The sequence below is a fragment of the Moschus berezovskii genome, chromosome 1 (genome assembly GCF_049115385.1).
Source record: "Moschus berezovskii isolate FMDL1 chromosome 1, NW_MosBer_1.0, whole genome shotgun sequence".
Lineage (NCBI taxonomy): Eukaryota > Metazoa > Chordata > Mammalia > Artiodactyla > Moschidae > Moschus > Moschus berezovskii.
This window is the reverse complement of record NC_142460.1, coordinates 1,030,415-1,051,773: the sequence shown is the minus strand read 5'-3', so window position 1 is coordinate 1,051,773 and position 21,359 is coordinate 1,030,415. Positions and strand designations below refer to the sequence as shown.

Genomic DNA, 21,359 nt, shown 5'->3' with positions numbered 1-21,359 from the left:
TCATGTCACACCCAGTGGTAAAAAAGTGGATGCATATTCCTTAAGGTTGGAATGAGGTAAGGATGTCTGCTCTCTTGAATTGCAGTTTCAACCAATGCAATAAGACAAGTAAAAGAAATAAAACCCCAGAAGACTGGAATGTAGGAAGTAACACTGTCTTTATTATTAGAAGATATGATTGTCTCTATGGAAAAATCCTAAGATTCTATAAAATAACTACCAGAAATAACACATGAACTAATAAGCAATGTCACAAGATCCTATGTCAATACACAAATATCTACCAAGGAGGAAGGGGTGTGTGTGTGGGATGAATTGGCAGATTGGGATTGACACATACACAGTACTGATTATTGCTGTTCAATCTCTAAGTTGTGTCCAATTCTTTGCAACCCTATGAATTGCAGCACACCATGCTCCTTTGTTCTCCACTGTTTCCTGGAGTTTGTTCAAATTCATGTCCATTGAGTTGATGATCCTATCTAATCATCTCATCCTCTGCTGACCCCTCTCCTTCGGCCTTCAGTCTTTCCCAGCATCAGGGTCTTTTCCAACGAGTTGGCTCTTTGCATCAGGTGGCCAAATATTGGAGCCTCAGCATCAGTCCTTCCAACGAATATTCAGGGTTGATTTCCTTTAGGATTGACTGGCTTGATCTCCATGCAGTCCTCTCAAGAGTCTTCTCTAGCACCACAGTTCAAAAGCATCAATTCTTTGGCACTCAGCCTTCTTTATGGTCCAACTCTCACATCCATGCATGACCAATGGAAAAACCATAGCTTTGACTAGATGGACAAAGTGATGTCTCTTTGTCCATTTGATGTTGGCAAAGTGATGTCTCTGATTTTCAATATGCTGTCTAGGTTTGTCATAGCTTTCCTTCCAAGGAACAAGCATCTTTTAATTCCATGGCTGCAGTCACCATCCACAGTGATTGTGGAGCCCAAGAAAATAAAGTCTGTCACTGTATTAATTTTTTTCCCCATCTGTTTGCCATGAAGTGATGGGACAGATGCCATGACCTTCGTTTCTTGAAAGCTGAGTTTAAAGTCAGCCTTTCACTCTCCTCTTTCACCTTCATCAAGAGGGTCTTTAGTTCCTCTCACTTTCTGCCGTTAGAGTGGTGTCATCTGCATATCTGAGGTTGCTGATACTTCTCTCAGCAACCTTGATAGAAGCTTGTGATTCATCCAGCTCAGCGTTTCACATGATGTACTCTGCATAGAAGTTAAATAAGCAGGGTGACAATATATAGCCTTGTGTACTCCTTTCCCAACTGTGAACCAGTCAATTGTTCCATGTCCGATTCTAAGTGCTGCTCCTTGACCTGCATACAGGCTTCTCAGGAGACAGGTAAGGTGGTCTGGTATTGCCATCTCTTTGAGAATTTTCCACAGTTTGTTGTGATCCACACAGTCAAAGACTTTAGTGTAGTCAATGAAGCAGAAGTCGAGGTTGTTCTGGAACTTCTTTGCTTTCTCCATGATCCAACAAATGTTGGCAATTTGATCTCTGGTTCCTCCGCCTTTTTAAAATCCAGCTTGTACATCTGGAAGTTCTTGGTTCACATACTGTTGAAGCCTAACTTGAAGGATTTAGAGCATTACCTTGCTAGAATGTGAATGAGTGCAGCTGTACAGTAGCTTGAACATTTCTTGGCATTGCACCTCTTTGGGGTTGGAATGAAAACTGACCTTTTCCAGTTCAGTGGCCACTGCTGAGTTTTCCAAATTTCTTAGCATACTGAGAGTAGCACTTTAACAGCATCATGTTTTAGAACTTTACATGGCTCAGCTGGAATTCCATCACCCCCACTAGCTTTGTTAGTAGTAATGTTTCCTAAGGCCCACTTGACTGAGATGATTAGATAGCTCCAGGTGAGCGACCGCATTATTGTGGTTATCCAGGTCAAAAGATCATACCTTTTTTTGTATAGTTCTTCTGGGTATTCTCACTACCTCTTCTCAATCTCTTCTGCTTCTGTTAGGTCCTTACCTGCTTCTGTTTCTGTCCTTTATTGTGCCCATCCTTGCATGAAATGTTCCTTTGAGAGCTTCAATTTTCTTGAAGAGCTCTCTAGTCTTTCCCATTCTATTGTTTTCCTCTATGCCTTTGCAGTGATCATTTAAGGAGGCCTTCTTATCTTTCCTTGCTATCCTCTGGAACTTAGCGTTCAGCTGGCTATATCTTTCCCCTTTTCCCTTTGACGCTATACATAAAATAGGTAACTAATGAGAACCTACTGTGCAGCTCAGGGAGCTCTACTCGGTGCTCCGTGGTGACCTAAATGGGAAAGAATCCAACAAAGAGGGGCTGTGTGTGTACACAGAGCTGATTCACTTTGCTGTATACCAGAAACTAACACACACAATATTGTAAAGCAAGTATACTCCAATAAACATTTAAAAAATATGCAAATATCTCCTGTAGTTTTTATAAAAGAGGAGCAAACAAATGGGAAATTAAATAAGATCCCACTGACAATAATGCCAGAAAATAGAGAATGCAGAGAAACAGATTTAACAAGAAGTATGCAGGATCTTCACCCTGAAAGCTCTAGGTCTTGCTGAGCGGAGGGATGTACCATGCTCATGGTTGGAAGACTTACTACTGCTTAGATGTTCTTATTCCCAAATTAATCTATATATTGAATGCAATCCAAGTCTAAGTCAGAGAAGACTTTTTGAAAGAAACTGACAAGTTGATTCTTTATTCTAAAATTTGTAGGGAAAAGAAAATGACCCAGAGAACCAAAATAACCCCCAAAGAATTACAGATGTGGAAGACTACTGGATTCCAAGCTCTAGCAATTGAAGCAGTGTGGTCTTGGTGTCAGGACAAACACAGTCCAGAAAGGGACCCACACGTGAGTCGATTAATTTTCAACAAACATGCCAAAGTGGTTCAATGGAAAAGGAAAGTCTTTTTCAACAAGGGGTGCTATGACAACTGGATACATGTACGGAAAAAAAAATACTGTTAACCCCCTACTTCACACCATACACGGGATTAATTTGAAATGGGCCACAAATTAAAATATAATAACTATAACCCTAAATTTCCAGAAAATGTATCTTCATGACTTGGGGCAGAGAAAGGATTCTTAAAGGAGACACAGAAAGTACTATACATCAAGAAAACTTGCGCGACTGACTTCATCAACTTAGAAACTTCTGCTCATCAAATGGCCTCTTCAAGAAAATGAAAAAGGTAAGTCACAAATTGGGAAAAGATATTTGCTATATATACATCTCACAAATGAACTGCATCCAGAATATATGGTTTTCCATAAACCAGTGGTAAACACTGGGGCTTCCCAGGTGGCTCAGTGGTAAAGAATGCTTGCAATGCAGGAGATCCAAGTTCGATCCCTGGGTTGGGAAGATCCCCTGGAGAAGGAAATGGCAACCCACTCCAGTATTCTTGCCTGGGAAATCCCATGGACAGAGGAGCCTTGTGGGTTACAGTCCACAGGGTCCCAAAAGAGTCAGATGCTACTGTGCGGCTAGACAACAAGTAATAAAAACTAATACAACAGTCTTAATGCACAAAATGCTCGGGATAGACACTTGACAAAGTCAGATATTCAAGTACTCAGCAAGCACAGGAAAACATGCTCAGCAATTATTAAGTCATCTGAGAAATGTAAATTTAAACCATAAAGAAATAAGATTTTACACCTACTTGAATGTCTAAAATTAAAAACACTAAGAATGCCTGGTGTTAGGTTGGATATGACAACCGGATCACTCATACACTACTGGTGGGAACATGAAATAATACCGCCACCTGGGAAAACAGTTTGCCATTTGAACTAGCATCACTTCTAGGTATTACCCAAGGTAACTGATGAATGTGTGTATAATAAGACAGGTACAATGAAGGCAATGGCAAGCCACTCCAGTACTCTTGCCTAGAAAATCCCATGGATGGAGCAGCTTGGTAGGCTGCAGTCCGTGGGGTCGCTAAGGGTCGGACACGACTGAGCGACTTAACTTTCACTTTTCACTTTCACATATTGGAGAAGGAAATGGCAACCCACTCCAGTGTTCTTGCCTGGAGAATCCCAGGGAAGGGGGAGCCTGGTGGGCTTCCATCTATGGGGTCACACAGAGTCGGACACGACTGAAGTGACTTAGCAGTAGCAGTAGCAATGCTCACCATAGCTAAACCCCGAACTGGAAATGTCCATCCACAGGAGAATTACTGACCAGCTATAGAGCAGCTCATGAAATAGAATACTACTCAGCGATACAAGGAGATCAAACCAGTCCATCCTATAGGAAATCAACCCTGAATATTCATTAGAAGGACTGATGCTGAAGCTCCAATACTTTGGCCACCTGATTCAAAGAGCTTACTCACTGGAAAAGACCCTGATGCTGGGAAAGATTGAGGGCAGGGGGAGAAGGCTGTGACAGAGGATGAGATGATTGGATATCATCAATGGACATGAGTTTGAACCAACTCGGGGAGACAGTGAAGGACAGGGAAGCCTGGCATGCTGCAGTCCACGGGGTTGCAAAGAGATGGACGTTGACTTAGGGATGGAACAACAACAGAGATACAAAGTAAACAAACTACATGTGTGAATCTTAAAAACACGATCCTGAGCGAGACGATGCAGGCACAAAAGAGCACACTCTGTGATTCCATTCTCATGAAATTTGAGAACAGGAAAGAGCAATCTGCCCGTGGTGAAAGAAGTCACACAGAGGTTTCTCATGGTGTGTGGGAACGGACTTGAAAAGAAGCACAAGGGAATTTTTCCAGGGCGATGGAAACATTCTTTGTCTTGGCTGGGGTGGTGGCCATGCGCGTGAGCACTTTCATCAAAGTTCATCATAGGGTACCCTTCACGTGTGTGCATCTCAGCGCACAGTTAGGGAGACACAGATGTATGCGTGGGGTGCGTGGCTGTCACAGATGCCTGGAGGCAGAGAGAATGGTTTGCCTCCCGGAGGTACTACACACTGGTTCCTCAGTATTCGCAAGGGATTGGTTCCAAGACCCCGCCCCACAAGGGTACCAAGGTCTGCTGATGATTTTGGTATCCTGAGTCGGTCCTCAGCATCTGTGCATGTGGGGCCTGTGGACACCACCTGCCAACTGGACCAGATTCTGTCGCCATCATGTGCAGATTCTGTGCTCAGTACCCCTGTTCGCTGCCACACCCCTGACCGTGATATGCTCAGTGTTCCTGAAGCGGGCCAGACCACCCCACAGATTGTGTGAACATGCAACTCCATAAAGCTACGGAAAACAGAAGTGGACTAAGCTCAGAAATCTTGCAGGAGAGTGGCAGCATTTCATTTCATACATTGAACCCTTTTTGTTTTCAAAAGAAAGCAAGTAAAGATGAGTAAGGCTAGGATGACCAAGCTGTGGGCCATGAAACTGCACTAAAAATAGAAAATATTATTAAGAACCATTATTACTGCTTCTAAACAACATGCTTGTGCTCAAATGTCAAGTGTTAACTTGACTGGCAAGGGAAAAGCGAGCCAGCCCTCCGTGTGTAGTTTCAGGCCTTAGGAAGCACTCCTGCTCTATTAAAATTCAACAATTCCAGAGAGATGCAGTCAGCCATGCAAACATGCCCTTTAGGGCATTTTAAATGATAGCACCATTTAGCGAGTGCTTCCCGAGTGGCAGGCACCGTGCTGAGCAGTTTGCGTGAATTACTTCATTTATCCTCAGAAGAACTGTGCATCCTGACATCTGCTTTGCAGGGAAACGGCAGTGCAGTGTGGTCAGCTTGCTTTTCCTGAGGCCACTTCACCCAACTGACCACAGAACGAGGGCAGCTGGGCAGTCCCTGTTTCTTAGACTGGGATCCTCCAAAGCCGACTTGGAGACAAAGATTCGGGCGCCAGCAGGGCACTTGGAGGTGATCCCAGGAAAGTTGGGGCGGGTATGAGGAGCAAAGGCAAATCTGAGAGATGTAAGTAGAGGAGCAGGTACAGGAGAACAGCTGAGCTCATTGCTTTGCATCCCTTTGGGCAACTGCATATTCGGTGGGTATCTGTCCCCATGAGGGACAGTCCATCGCTCCCTCTCTGACCAGGAGGACCCTTCTTGGGGTGTCAGTCCTGAGATTATAGTCTGCCCCCTTTGCAGAGAAAGTCTGCGGTTAGTGGTCTCAACTCGGAGAAGGGAGTCCTTAGTTCACACACGCTCTTATCTCAGACCCTTCCTCCAAGGTGGCTAGGCTCCTTTGCTTTTTTAATTGATATACTTTATCTAACACAAGTTATCTCAAAAATATCTCATTTCAACATGTACCATTCCTTGGAAAATTTGCCCACAAATGTTCACAGTTGCATCATTCATGGTAGCCAAAATGTGGAAGCATCCCAACATCCACGAGCTGGTGAGTAATAAACACCCTGTGGCTCTTCCACAAGACGGGATGAACGCTGACCTTCACTGCACCACAGAAAAACCCTGCCAACGCCAGGCCGAGTGACAGAAGGCAGGAGTGAAGGACCACATACTTCATGGTCCGACACGTCCACAACAGGCCTGTCCGTGGAGACGGCAGGCAGATGAGCGGCTGCCAGGGCGAGGGGACAGGAGGAGCTGCTGGCAGCTATGGGGCTTCTTCTGGGGTCGATGGAAACATTCTGACATCAGTGAGCAGTGATGCTGGGACAAGAGTGAAAACACTACAAAGTACTGAATTTGTGCACTTGAAAATGGAGGCTTTCATGCTATGTGAATTACATCTTGATAAGAAAACATGAAACATAAACATTATCCATGACACATTTTATATTTCTTTTCTCCATACTGGGCCTGCAAAAGTCTGTGTGTTTTGCCTTTATAGCCCATCCGCCTCTGGATGGTGGCTGGCCTTCTGATACGTGTGGTCCTCTCCCGGCGGCCCATGCATCCTGGGGGCAGCACCGGAGCCCCTCCCTGAAACCCTTTCAGCTTCCCATTCAGTCCTGACTTCGGCAAGGGGCTCTGGCAGCCTTCAGTCAACAAGGGAAAAGGCCCCTCCTCTCCAGGGACCCCTCCTCCCCAGGGGAGCTCTGATCACAGGGTTAAGAATGCAGCGGCCCTCAGTTCAGTTCAGTTCAGTCACTCAGTCGTGTCCAACTCTTTGCGACCCCATGAATCACAGCACGCCAGGCCTCCCTGTCCATCACCAACTCCTGGAGTTCACTCAAACTCATGTCCATCGAGTTGGTGATGCCATACTCCGATGGTTATCTGCCCTCTTCGCTCCCCACCAGTAGGTGGGGGTACACAGTGGGCGCAGTGCATGGGTTAGAGGCTAAAGTCATGTATTCCAGAATTAGGAAAAGCCCACTGTTTAATCTGCTCAAATCATATAAAAATGACAAATAATCTGATGTTTTCAAAAGAAACAGTGCTGTCATCATAAAGAAGATACATGGAAGTTTTGTAGCTGTCGTTAACTTTTATTTTACTCATAAAAGGGAAAAACAGTCTGTCTGTGTGACTGTCTCCCAGGATGCAGTAAAGGGAACATTTTTCTGAAATGGAGTTTGGTAAACACAGACCTTCCCAGTGTACAGTGGTGGGGAGCGTGGGTCGTGTATGTCCTCTGTTCTGAGGAAGTGGCTGTTCCACAGCCCTTCCTCATGGGGCGGGGGCTGTTTCCTGCTCCTAAGACGGGCTCTGAAGCCCCCAGGGTGTGTGAGACAGGACAGGACTGGCCTGTCCTTCTCTTTTATGAAAAGTCATGTTTTGCACACTACTCTTCTCTACACTGTTTCCTAATATCTAAAGGGGCTTCCCTGGTGTCTCAGATGGTAAAGAATCTGCTTGCAGTGCAGGAGACCCAGGTTCGATCCCTGGGTCAGAAAGATCCCCTGGAGAAGAAAATGGCTGTGCACCTCAGTATTCTTGCCTGGAGAATTCCATGGATCGCAGGGCAGCAAGACTTGGGGGGCATTTCTGCACTGCCTGCCCCACCAGGACTGTCAGGAGCATTTATGGAAATGTGTGACTCAGCAAAGATGGCGGGGGTCTCTGGACAGGACAGGCCCAGAGGCCCGGTAGCTGCCTGTGAGCCTGGCCACAAGGCTCCCACGTCCTCTCCCGGGGTTCTTTTTCCCGCCATTGTGTATGTGGCCTGAAGACTAAAGGGCAAGTGAGGCTCCTGACAGGTCCTGACTCAGGGCTGTGTGGCCAGGACTGGTCACTGAGCCAGGGCAAAGGCTGGAGGCCGCGGGCAGCCAGTCCGGGTGGTACTGGATGGGAGGTGGAGGCTGTTTGCACAAGAGAGCCAGAGTCAAAACTCCCATAAGCAAGCTCCAAAGGGCAGAGAGTCAGCACAGAAATCCTTCTGCCTTCTTCCCCTAGAGACAAGCCTGCTAATACTTGATCACACTGCCAGGCCCCTGGTCTTCCCTTCCTGAAGCTCATCCCTATCTCATCCACCTGCTCTTGTTTTTTTCTCTCCTCTTTTTTCTTAAAAGGCCCCTCTTCTGACGGTGTCAGGTCGCGAGTATCCTTCCCAGGGAATCCAGTCCCCAGGGTGGGGCCTCAGGGCTCAATCCTCAGTCCTTTCTTCCCTAGGGAGCTCATTAGGTCCCTGGCTGCAGAACACCACCCACGCTGAAGGTCCAGTGCCATGTCATCACATCCAGCTCAGATGTGACAGTTCCTCTAGACACGTCTAGAGGAGCTGAGGACCTCAGACACTGAGGTCCAAGAGGTTAAACCATGTTCCCCCCACCCAGATTGACCCTCAGCTCACACTCTCACAGGGCTGCCGTTCCACCCTCCTCATGTTGTTGTTCAGTTACTAAGTCGTATCCAGTTCTTTGTGAGCCCATGGACTGCAGCACGCCAGGCTTCCCTGTCCTTCACTAGCTCCTGGAGTTTGCTCAAACTCATGTTCATTGAGTCAGTGATGCTATCTAACCATCTCATCCTCTGCCACCCTCTTCTCCTCTTGCCCTCAATCTTTCCCAGCATCGGGGTCTTTTCCAATGAGTCAACTCTTAGCATCTGGTGGCCAGAGTAGTTGAGCTTCTGCTTCAGCATCAATCTTTCCAATGAATATTCAGGGTTGATTTCCTTTAGGATTTATTGGTTTGATCTCCCTGCTGTCCAAGGGACTCTCAGGACTCTTCTCCAGCACCGCAATGCCACCCTCTCCGTGGCTCAGGCCAGAACTCAAGGCTTCTCTGACAATTCGTTCTTTTACTTCCACCCAGCCAGGCGATAAGCGTGACTCTTCCCTCAGAACATGTCAGAGTCTGGTCACTCCTCACCACCTCTGCTGACCTCCCCACACAGGAATCAGGGCAGCAACTCCTCATGCAAGGCCCCCATGACCTTTACTCAGTGTCCCAACCTCATCTCCAAACATCTGAGCTCGAAGGAGCTGGAATGCAGAATGCGTGGCAGTCAGAGGAGGTCAGTGGAGACCCCACAGGGATGGCGCCTCAGCCACGAGGCGGAACTCTCTCTGGAGCAGGGGTTCTCCAGAACTGACCTAGCAAAGCTAAAAAACAAGTCTCAAAGGCATCAAGGCATCAGACCCACTTGTAAGTAACTCAAGTATCTGCCATGACAAAGCCCATGCTCTCTAATGGAAGAAAACAAAATCCAGATGACCCACAACAAAACAAAAAATGCAAACATGGATATACAAAGATATGAAAGAAAATATAATTGACTACTGAAAGCAAAAAATGATAACTATATATTATGGGGTTTAGAACATGCGTAGGAGTAAAAAGTATGACATAAAGCAGGAAGAATGAGGCAGGAGAAATGGAAGCTCACTGTTTTGAGAACTTTATATTCTTGTGGAGTGGAGTAATATAATTAAAGGCAGACTGTGAAGAGCTGATGCTACATACTGAACACCAAGAACAGCCACAAAGAGATAAAACAAAGAAGTACAGCTCCTAAGACAAGAGTGGAGGAAAAAATTGGAATTAAGAAATGTTCAGCATCAAACAGTGTAGAGAGAGAGGAAAATATCAGAAAAGAAAAATGAGACAAATAGAAAATGAGGAATAAGAAAGTAGATTTAAACCCAACTATATGGATAATTACATTTCATGTAAATGTAATGTAAATGTAAAGCTTAAAAACTTTAAGTAGATTTAAACCCAACTAGATGGATAATTTAACTTATATGCAGAGTACATCATGAGGAACACTGGGCTGGAAGAAGCACAAGCTGGAATCAAGATTGCTGGGAGAAACATCAATAACCTCAGATATGCAGATGACACCACCCTTATGGCAGAAAGTGAAGAGGACCTCAAAAGCCTCTTGATGAAAGTGAAAGAGGAGAGTGAAAAGGTTGGCTTGAAGCTCAACATTCAGAAAACAAAGATCATGGCATCTGGTCCCATCACTTCATGGGAAATAGATGGAAAAACAGTGGAAACGGTGTCAGACTTTATTTTTTTGGGCTCCAAAATCACTGTGGATGCTGACTGCAGACATGAAATTAAAAGATTCTTACTCCTTGGAAGGAAAGTTATGACCAACCTAGATAGTATATTAAAAAGCAGAGACATTACTTTGCCAACAAAGTCCATCTAGTCAAGGCTATGGTTTTTCCCGTGGTCATGTATCGATGTGAGAGATGGACTGTGAAGAAAGCTGACCGCTGAAGAATTGATGCTTTTGAGTTGTGGTGTTGGAGAAGACTCTTGAGAGTCCCTTGGACCGCAAGGAGATCCAACCAGTCCATTCTAAAGGAGATCAATCCTGGGTGTTCGTTGGAAGGACTGATGCTAAAGCTGAAACTCCAATACTTTGGCCACCTCATGAGAAGAGTTGACTCACTGGAAAAGACTGATGCTGGGAAGGATTGGGGGCGGGAGGAGAAGGGGACGACAGAGAATGAGATGGCTGGATGGCATCACTGACTCTATGGACATGAGTTTGAGTGAACTCCGGGAGTTGGTGATGGACAGGGAGGCCTGGCGTGCTGTGATTCATGGGGTCGCAGAGAGTTGGACACGACTGAGCGACTGAACTGAACTGAACTGAACTGAGATGGATAACTGGGCTTCCCGGGTAGCTCGATCGGTAAACAATTTGCCTGCAATGTGGGAGACCTGGGTTTGATCCCTGGAAGAGGGCATGTCAACCCACTCCCGTATTCTTGCTTGGAGAATTCCATGGACAGAGGAGCCTGGAGGGCTACAGTCCATGGGGTCATAAAGAGTTGGACACGACTAAGCGACTAACACACACACACACATGGATAATTACATTTAATGTAAATGGCTTAAAAATGTAACCAAAAAGCTGAAATTGCCAGAACTAATAAGAAATCGACTTCAAATATCAGTCAGTTCAGTTCAGTTCAGTCGCTCAGTCGTGTCCGACTCTCCGCGACCCCATGAATCACAGCACGCCAGGCCTCCCTGTCCATCACCATCTCCCAGAGTTCACTCAAACTCATGTCCACAGAGTCAGTGATGCCATCCAGCCATCTCATTCTCAGTCGTCCCCTTCTCCTCCCGCCCCCAACCTTTCCCAGCATCAGAGTCTTTTCCAGTGAGTCAACTGGTCGCATGAGGTGGCCAAAGTATTGCAGTTTCAGCTTTAGCATCAGTCCTTCCAATATAAGCAGGTTAAAGGTCAAAAAGAGGGAACGGGATATAACTAGGAGCACCGAGCAGAGGAAAGCATGAGGGGAAGCAGACGCCGCCGAGCAGCACCAGAGACAAAGGACAAACTTCCACAAGAATAAAGGGGCTGATTCATCAAGAGGACACAACAGTCCCAAGGACGCACCCAGTAACAGAGACAGAAAAGGCATGAGGCAAAACCCAAGAGAACTAAGAAATGAAACAACATATCCACAGCAGGGCTGGATACTGCAATTCTTATCCTTCAGTAATGGACAGAACAAGTAGACAAAAATTAAGTAAAGATACAGAAAATTCGAATGACACACTATCAACCAACTTGAACTAACTGACATTTATAGAGTCTTTCCCCAGGAACAAGAGTACACATTGTTTTTTTAGTGTACATGGAACAGTCACCGAGGCAGTGGTGTTAGTGGCTCAATCATGTCCGACTCTTTATGACGCCATGGACTGTAGCCCATCAGGCTTCTCTGTCCTTGGGATTCTCCAGGCAAGAATACTGGAGTGGATTGCCATTCCCTTCTCCAGAGGAGCTTCCCAACCCAGGGATCAAACCCCAGGTCTTCTGCTATGCAGGCAGATTCTTCACCATCTGAGCTACAGGGAAGTTCCAAGATACACCATGTATCTCAGTAAATCAAAAAAGACTGAAGTTATATGGTCACAAACGATTGAACAGAAATCAATACCAGGGACTTTCCTGGTGGTCCAGTGGTTAAGAAGCTGTCTGCCAATGCAGGGGCAATGAGTTCCATCACTGATCCAGGAGGATTCAACATGACACAGGAAAACTAAGTCCGCAAGTTGCAGCTACCGAAGACCGTGTACCTAGAGCCTCTGCTCTGCAACAAGAGAAGCCACTGCAATAAGTCCATGCTGCAACTAGAGAACAGCCCTCACACAGCAACGAAGACCCAGCACGGCCAAAGATAAATCAAAAAAAAAAAAAAATAGAAATCAGTACCAGAAAGATGACTGGAAAATATCCAAATATTTAAAAATTAGATAATATACTTCTAAATAACAAACGGATCAGAAAAAGAACTACAAGGTAAACTAGAAAATATTTTAAGCTGAATAAAAATGAAAACGCAACACATCAAAATTTGTGAGATAGCTAAAGTATGCTCTGAGGGAAATCTCTAGGTTTATGTTATTATATAAAAAAAGAAAGATCTAAAATCAATGAGCCAAGCTTCCTCCTTCAGTAGCTAGAAGGAGGAGAGCACATTAGATCTGGATCATTAGAAGGAAAGGAACTGCGTGGAAGTATTCTTTTTTTATAAAATGAAACGTGTACTAAACCACATGACCCAGCAATCCATTCAATCCCACTGACTCCAAGCGAAATAAAAATGTTATGTCCCTGTAAATGCTTGTTCCTGGATACTCATAGTTGCCTTATTCATAAAAGCCCCCAACCTGAAATAACCCAGATGTCCTTCAGCAGGTGAACGGATAAACAAACTGTGGGCCAGCCACACCTGGAACAGTGCTGCTGCTGCTGCTAAGTCACTTCAGTCGTGTCCGACTCTGTGTGACCCCATAGACGGCAGCCCACCAGGCTGCCCTGTCCCTGGGATTCTCCAGGCAAGAACAATGGAGTGGGTACTCACCAATAAAAAGGAAAGAATGATACACACAACACACGGATGAGTCTCATAAACAACGTTGGGTCAAAAAAGGGTACATTTTATGTAATTTCTTCTCTATGAAAGTCTCAGAAAGACATACCTAACCTGTGGTTTCAGAGAGAGAGTGTGGTTGACACAGACCCGTAACGGAGGGACCGGGGTTAAGCGGGAAGAGTCAGAAGAGAACATTTTCAGGTGATGAAAACGTTCCTGGTCTCGGTTTTGGTGACAGTTGACGAGGATGGATAAAACTTTCAAAGCCTGATCAAAATATACACTTAAATAGGAGCACATTATTATGCATGTGACACATAAATAGGAGTGATCCAAGATCCAGAAGGCAATGGGACTTTAACAAACCAACACCACTCAGTCTATGAGGCATCCTGGGGGCTAGAGTTTGCACATTACAGTCTGAAGGGACAGCACCGGTACTGGGCCCAGGGCGACAGGAGTGGGGTGTCACCCAGCGTCTGCGAGGTTGTCAGGACAGGGCATTCTGGGGGGCTAGGCCCCTGGGGGGTCATGGAGGACACGGCATGGCTGCCTTAACAGCAGTATGTGACTTTACATTCTGTAACAGCACTGGGCTTCAATTCAACGCTTAACTCATACATATTCAATCCAGGGGCAGCCTACAGCTTCCTATATTTTTTTAATTTAAAAAATGATAGCAAGGCCTTACCAGAGAGTTGCTTGATGGCCACGGGTCTCACTTTGTAGGGAGTTCTGCAAGAGAGAAGGCAGTTTCACTGTAAGATGCCGTCAAAGACGTCCACACACATCTGGCCCAAAAGATAAGCACCTGGGCTGAATTAGAATTCATCAGTGAATTAGGTCTTTTTAAAAAATGAGCTTCTTTGGTGGTTCTGAGATTCCTCATTCAGAGAAATTCTCAACACTTTAAATATATTATTTAAATAATGGACCCCTCTGTCACGTTCATATTTGGTTAATAAAACAAGCATGTTGAATGCAGCTGGGGTGGCAGAGTGGCCTTCGTCTGCCTTGACACCTGGCTGATGCAGGAGGCTCTCCCACTTTGGCTTGGTTTGAGCTCCTGGCAACGGCAACCCCCATGTGCTCAAGACAGGATGGTGTCAATAACTCAGGTGAAAATGCACTGGCACCTTGGTGATGTCATCACCAGTAATCAAGAGACCCACAGGGGTGGGGAGAGGATATTGGTGATGTCACCACAGATTGAAGGTCACGGTCCCTGACATACAAGGACCCCCGGCAAATCTGGGGGTGGGGGAGATGATTAATTCAATGGAAAACAGGCAAAGAATAGGAACAGGCAATGGCTGACAACAACAAAAATAAAGAGAGGCACCTCAACAAAGAGGCTATTCTTTTACCCAACAGTTTAGCAAAATTCTAGAACCTGATGACAAGAGGGCTACAAGGGCACAGGGAATCAGACTCCAGCAGGTATTGCTGGTGGGAGTATGGACTGCCAGCACCCTGGGGACAGCAACCGAGCTGCATGGAGTCTAATTTAAAATCCACTGTCTCATCAGGTGAACCTAGGACGAAAGTGTTAACTCTTGATTCTCTCTTATGGCAGCGGCCCCCAACCTTTGTGGCACCAGGGACTGGTTTCATGGAAGACAGTTTTCCACGGACGGGGGTGGTGAGGGGGTGACTGTGGGATGATTCAAGTGTATTACATGTATTGCGCACTTTACTTCCAGTATTATGACATCTGCTCCACCTCAGATCATCAGGTATCAGATCCTGGAGTTTGGGCACCCCTGTCTTACGGGGGCATCTGCATATGCCACTTGTTCATCCGTTCAGCACACTTTTCACCGAGCGCTAAGTGTGCTTGGGTTCTGGTGACACAACAGTGAACCAGACAAAAAGGCTTTGCCCTCACGGACCCAATGCTCCACGGTCAAGTACACCTTGAAAGGACATGGCTGCTGCCTTTCGAATGGCTGAGAAATACTCAGGCCCCTCTCCACTGAGGGTGGATGATACATCAGCTGAACCGTGGAAGGTCACGAGGTTGTTAAAAAGATGGAGACAGTGTGCAAGTACTGAGGTGGAGGGATGCCCACGACATTTCACTAGGGAGATGTAGCAAGAGACAGGGTCACAGCCGGCCAGCCAGCGGAGCACTGGAGGCAGAAAGCACAGAGGCTGGGAGGATGCACACCGAACACCGAACCTGTGTGTGAGCTAAGCCACTTCATCATGTCTGACTCTGAGTGACCCCACGGACTGCAGCCCGTCGGGCTCCTCTGCCCATGGGATTCTCCAGGCAGGAATACTGGAGTGGGTTGCTGTGCCCTCCTCCAGGGGATCTTTCTGACCCAGGGAACGAACCCGCGTCTCTTACGTCTAACCTGCATTGGCAGGTGGGTCCTTTGCCACCAGCGTTAATTGGGGTCATACCTGTGGTTTAATGGTTTCCAGGCCACAGAAAATATTGTCTGCAATTTAAAATGCCGATAAAGTATAAAAATAACAGCTGCGTGGCACTATGGCTGATGGACAGACAACTCCATGAGGGTCTCAAATCTTGGTCTCCCCAAAAGGGGTTCCTCCTGGAAAAGTGTGTGGAGGGGCAAGGCCCCCAGACCTCCTCATGGATGCACCTTGCCTAGAGAAAGGGCCTCTTCCAAAGACCCCTGGAAGTCGGTTATTTGGGATGTGGGTACCTTCACTATAGAGGCTTCACGGTAATGGTACTTGGGTCCTGGCAGATCACAGAGCACCCTCCTCAGAACCCATGCAGTGTGAAGTGTGGGCCCACCTGCTGAGCTCGTGGCAGGGAGGAGTGGACCAAGGTAGTACCAGCAGTCTTGGCCCCACCGACAGGCTGAGCAGGTGACTCCACCTTCCCTGGCTCCCCCTACCCTAGCAGGCGTCAGCCCCGTCAGCTTGCAGACGCTGGGAGACGGAGCTCCAGGCAGCGGGGCTCGCTGAAACCCACCGAAGGTGCCTGGAGCTGACTGTGAACCAGCTGTGGCGTGCTCTGGGCCGTGTGTTGGCCCCACCCAGGAGAGGAATGAGGGTCTGGGGTCGGGGTGGAGAGCCACGGCAAGGGGACCGTCACCACCGCCCTCTCCTCCCTCCGCATCCCTCCCCCATAAGCAGCACTGATGCTGGGGCAGTGGGGAGAGAGGGAGCCTGGCCCTTTCCTTCCCTCCCCCTCACCCCTGTTTCTCTATCCTCCCTCTCCTCTGCGGCCACAAGACAGTCTCCTGCCGTCCTCCCCACAGGCCTGATGCGGGTGCGGGAGGTGGCGGCCAGCAGAGCAGGTGAGGGAGGTGGGTGAGGTGGAGAGGCAGAGCCGTGCGCCCCGGCACACGCTGACCACAGCTGGGCCTGCAAAATGACACTTGGCTCCTCCATCCTTAAGCCTCTTGATTCTCAACGGCAAGAATGTTCTCAGAATCAGTCTTGGCGCTTCCACGACTGAATAAACTCCTGCCTCGGCCCGAAAATGAGCTGCAGCTTCATTATTTCTTCTTCAGCAACAGGATCAACATAAACCACTGTCCACTTGCCTTGAACTTATATTGGTCTTTTTCTGAAATGTAACTATGTCTTCACAAGCACGTTTAGTGGGAGCCAGGATGGAATCCAGGAGGCATTTTCCCAGCTGGCGTACATGGTCACATACGCCACCCATGCAAGTGCTCAGCCATTTCATGCAGCGGACACCTCACGTATCACAGCTTGGCTAAAACTGGAACCAACGGAGCGATTGTGTCACACGTGTGCTGTGCCCTCCTGGCTCTTCCCTCTCTCCACATGCCCTGCCCCGTGCCCCATCTTTCCTTGAACTATTTAAGCGCCTATTTCTCTCCTTCGATGAGGGTCTTGAAGCATTAGTGGCAGGAACAGAAGGTGTTCTCTGGAGGCAACAAGCCTGTCAGCGGGACACCATGGGACCCAGGATGTCCCTGATCCAGCAAGGACCAGATGCTCGGTCCCTCTGAGCAGGATCTGAGCAACGCTGGGACGTGTCTACTTGCGTTTGCTGGTTTTCGGGAATCGGGTGGTTCGCAATCAGCTTTCTCACCATTTCCAAAAGAAAGAGAAAGCTATTCAGCCCACTATTTGATAAGAGCCCCTCAGACTTAGGTGACTATATGCCAGGTTATTTAAATTGCTGGTCTGAAACATTCGCTGATCACTAAGGCAAGAAGTATTTTGAAGAGAGTCAGAAGGTCATGAAATTTGGCTTGAAACGAGCTGAAAAGATTAGTATAAGAGACAGGGCAACTGGGACCCTGATTTCTGTTTGGTATCCAGCTGATCACTGGAATTTGGAGAAAAGGCTGTGAAAGTGCCTCATGAGAGCATTACCTGGGCAGAAGGCAGGTGAGGTGGACCATCTGGTGCCCCCAGGGAGCCCCTCTTGTGATGGTTCCTGAGTCTGAGGCTGGCGGGGGTGGGAGTGGGGGGTGGACAGGAACTGGCCAGGCTGGCAAGGCCGAGGGACTGCAGGGTCTTCAGAGATGGAGGAAGCTGGAGGAACACAACCTGATATGACTGTCTTCTGGGAAGAAGCAAATTCATCCAGCACTTCCCAAAAAGGGAAACCCTGTGTCTGGTGGACATGACCGTCTGGTCCCTGCTGGGCTAAGCCCCTCCTGGGGTCGGGAGTAGCCTCTTAGGTTTCCCACACTTAACATCTGTGATTCTGGTGTTGCATGTTCGAATCACCTCTGTTGTTGTTTGGTCCCTCAGTCCTGTCCGACGCTTTGCGACCCCATGGACTGTACCCAGTCAGGCTCCTCTGTCCATGGGATTCTCCAAGCAAGAATACTGGAGTGGGTTGCCATTTCCTTCTCCAGAAGGTCTTCCTGAGCCAGGGATCGAACCTGGGCCTCCTGCACTGTAGGTGGATTCTTGACCACTGAGCCACTGGAAGTCCTGGAATCACCTGGTGAGCTTTAAAAATAAATCCAACACAAATCTGAATTTACTAGGTCCTAGTGAGGCCTGGTGTGCTATGATTCATGGGGTTGCAAAGAGTCGGACACGATTGAGCGACTGAACTGAGTGGGGGACTGGTCATCAGCACCTTTTTGAAGATCCCTGGTGGTTTAAACCTTTAGGCAGGGCTGACGGTCACTGTTCTGTTGGGCTAGATCACATTATGCATATATAAAATGGGCAGGACAGTCCAGTGGCAGCTGGAACCTTGGTACTGGAGAGCAGGAGGCAAAGGAGCAGATGGGAGGCCTGGATGGGGGCTCGGGTGTGAAACCTTGGGAATACTGCGTCTTCAGGGCTGAGAGCAAGAAAACAAACACAGACAGGGAGAAGCTGGAGGGGGAATCTCTAAAAATGGAAAAGGTCCACAACCCCAAGTGCAGGGAGTGGGTGAAGGCGGTAGACGGAGATGCTCAGTGGTCAGAACAGTGATCAAGGGGGTCCTGGGCAACATCACCACCACCTGGGAACCTGCGGAAATGGCAGTTCTGGGGCCCAACCCCAACCTAGGGAACCAGATGGAGGGGTTGGAGAGCAGGAGGAAGGGGGCTCTGCTTCAACCAGCTCCTGGGGATGACATGAGGCTGGTGGCCTGGAGGCAACGCGTAGGTCTGCAAAGAGAAAACTGTGGGGACCACTAATACCAGTTCCCAGCCTCTGTGCCATTGACCTTCAGGCAGGTGAGTCTGGGGTCGGGGGTAGGGTTGGCCCTGGGCTCGGGGACATGGAGCAGCAGCCCTGGTCTCTGCCCTCTGGGTGCTAGACACTTGTCCCTGCTGTGGCAGCCAAAACATTAGACTTCCCCCAGCGTCTCCGGGGAACAAAACTGCACCTCATTGACAAGGGCTGGCACAGAATAAAGTGCCAAACGAGATACGATGAAGTGACAGAACAGAATAGACAACCTACAAACTCCTTTAACTAATTCAGGAAACATGCAGCTTTGCTCCATCAGAGACCAGATCGCATGGACAGGACACTTCTCCCCTGATGACATCATTTTATCTTGTGGAAGTCGGGGGTGACAGGTCACTCCTGCCTTTCCTCATGAATACAGATCTGGGTCAGGCTGGAGCTGGTGCTGCAATTTACAACAATGTTCTTGGAGTCTTTGGGGATTCAATTAGCATTCTTTCTTCTGGGGAGCCCGGATCCGATAATCAGAGCGTAATCAGTGCCAGAGCACGTGGGAGCAGAATCTCCTGATGATGAAATTAAAAATTCAGGAGACTAATGGACACAGCAGGAGGGGGAGGGGAGGCCTGGCAGAAGCACCCAGTGCTCAGGGCAGGACAGTACTGGCCGCCCACCACTGAGCTCAAAGGACAGTGGAGGTTGTTCGAATGTTCCAGGACTTCGTACCTCCTGGGGTTTGTTACTGCCTCGGCTTTCTGCACCAAAGCCTGGCAGTTCTCACTGGCAGTTCTCACTGGCAGTCCTTGCTGGCGACTGGGCCCCCTGCACCTGGGCCCGAGTGATAACTGACGAGTGGTGTCCAGGCAGAGAGGAGGAGCAAGCGCCTGTCCCCGTTTGCTCGGCTCGGATGTGCACGCACCTTGGGTTGGGGGAAACTTTAGGGCACTTACATTGGAGGTTCCAGGGACCGCATCCCAGGAGCCTAAATATTTCCAGACTGCCATCAGGCAGCCAGGGGCCCTCCGGTGGCTGGGACATGAGAGGGTCTGCCTGGGCACGCTCCCTCCTACAGGCTGGAACAGTCCACCTCGACGGCTGGGTTGACCCGTGTCGCTCAGAGGGGGATGCAGAGAACGGCGGGAGCAACAGGCAGGGGTCCCCAGGGGTGCACCACGCCCAACCTCGCTCCCGCTCCCAGCCTCATGTGGAACACGGTTCGGATTCTGCCTGGCCCCACTGCAAATATAAAGTGGGGACCGCCAGGGACTCCGGCTGCTGGGCAGAGGGCCGGGTGCGAGTGGGAGGCTCTGCTCAGCCCTTGTCTTCCCTCTGGCCACAAGCGGCCGGGCTGTTCTACTGATGTTCACAGATGTGTTTACTGCCCGAGCCTTTACTTCTCCGGCCTCTCCTGGTTCCATTCCTGCAGCCCCCAGGCTTCCTCCTCCCACTGGGCAGAGTAGCCGGTGGGCAGCACTTTGACAACTCCAGGACTTGCTCAAGGGGTCAATGCCCAGTGTCACCAGGGGCTCTGGTCAGGGAATCTCCTGCTCTGATGGACAGGGGCCGGCTCTGCTGCTGTCACTTAGTCCTCAGCTTCCCCATCTGTAACTACCCCCTCAGAGGGCTCCTGTTGACCCTCGGCAAGGTCCCTGGCCACGCTTAGAGCTGCCGCTTTCCTGGAAAGTGACAAGTTCTGCACAGTAACCGGCAGCCTCCTACCCAGACTCTCCCATCTTTGGTTTAAACCTGGATTTCCCTGCATCCATACATTAAGAAAACAACCATGGAGATCCCGCCGCGCCTGCAGAGAGCTATCAGACATGGCGAGAAAGAGCTGATGAAGCCTGCCAGCCACTTACCGTTCTGAATTGGCGGGCATGGTGGGGTCAATGGAGACCATGGCGTCATCCGTGGTCAGGAGGGAGATGGTGGTGTTCCTGGAAGACAGGAGAAGCCGTGTCTTCACCCCGATGTTGTCTCCTGGGTGCGCACTTGAATCTGGGCCTCCCTTGAGGTAGGAACCTGAGCACCTGGCGGTCCTGCCCAAGGGGCTCTGAGTGGTCAGCCCCAAGACTCTGGCCCTCAGCTTGGTAACAGAATTAAGGGTTGCGCGTGTAGTTTTAAGTGTAAGTCAGCAGATGTGTAAGTCATTTGAAATGGGAATTGGACAGAGTCTAATTTGTTGAGTTGGGAGGCTCAATAAAACTGTGGTAAAGTAGAAATGAACATTTATATCAGCTGGTGATGAATGCAGGGTTTGCGTTCCCCTTTCATTTCCTGGGGGAGTCCATCTAAACAGGCAAAAAGCTCTCCTACTAAACAGTTTTAAGAGGGTTAGTTGAATCTTCCTCTAACCTCCATCTCTGGGGGGCCTCTCACCCAAGGTTTTGCCGTAATCACACGACTGAACCCTGGCGATGTGTATTTTTAAAATCTGTGCTGTGGCAGCGACACCTGAATCCCAGGGTTGTTCTAAAAAGGAATATATATTTATTTCTTAGCACACTGCTTATCAAAAGAT

At 48.4% G+C, this 21,359-nt stretch overlaps 1 protein-coding gene across 4 annotated transcripts in view; it reads right to left on the bottom strand.

Annotated features, from left to right (window-relative positions):
- The window catches only part of PDE9A (phosphodiesterase 9A), a 108,068-nt gene that overhangs the window by 55,313 nt on the left and 31,396 nt on the right, over positions 1–21,359 (bottom strand). For all 4 annotated transcript variants that reach the window (XM_055414577.2, XM_055414590.2, XM_055414581.2 and 1 more), the window contains exons 3-4: positions 20,698–20,775; positions 13,929–13,972 (exon numbers count right to left, since the gene is read on the bottom strand). In XM_055414577.2, coding sequence (XP_055270552.1) covers positions 13,929–13,972; positions 20,698–20,775 — 122 coding nt within the window. The remainder of the gene's footprint in view (positions 1–13,928; positions 13,973–20,697; positions 20,776–21,359) is intronic.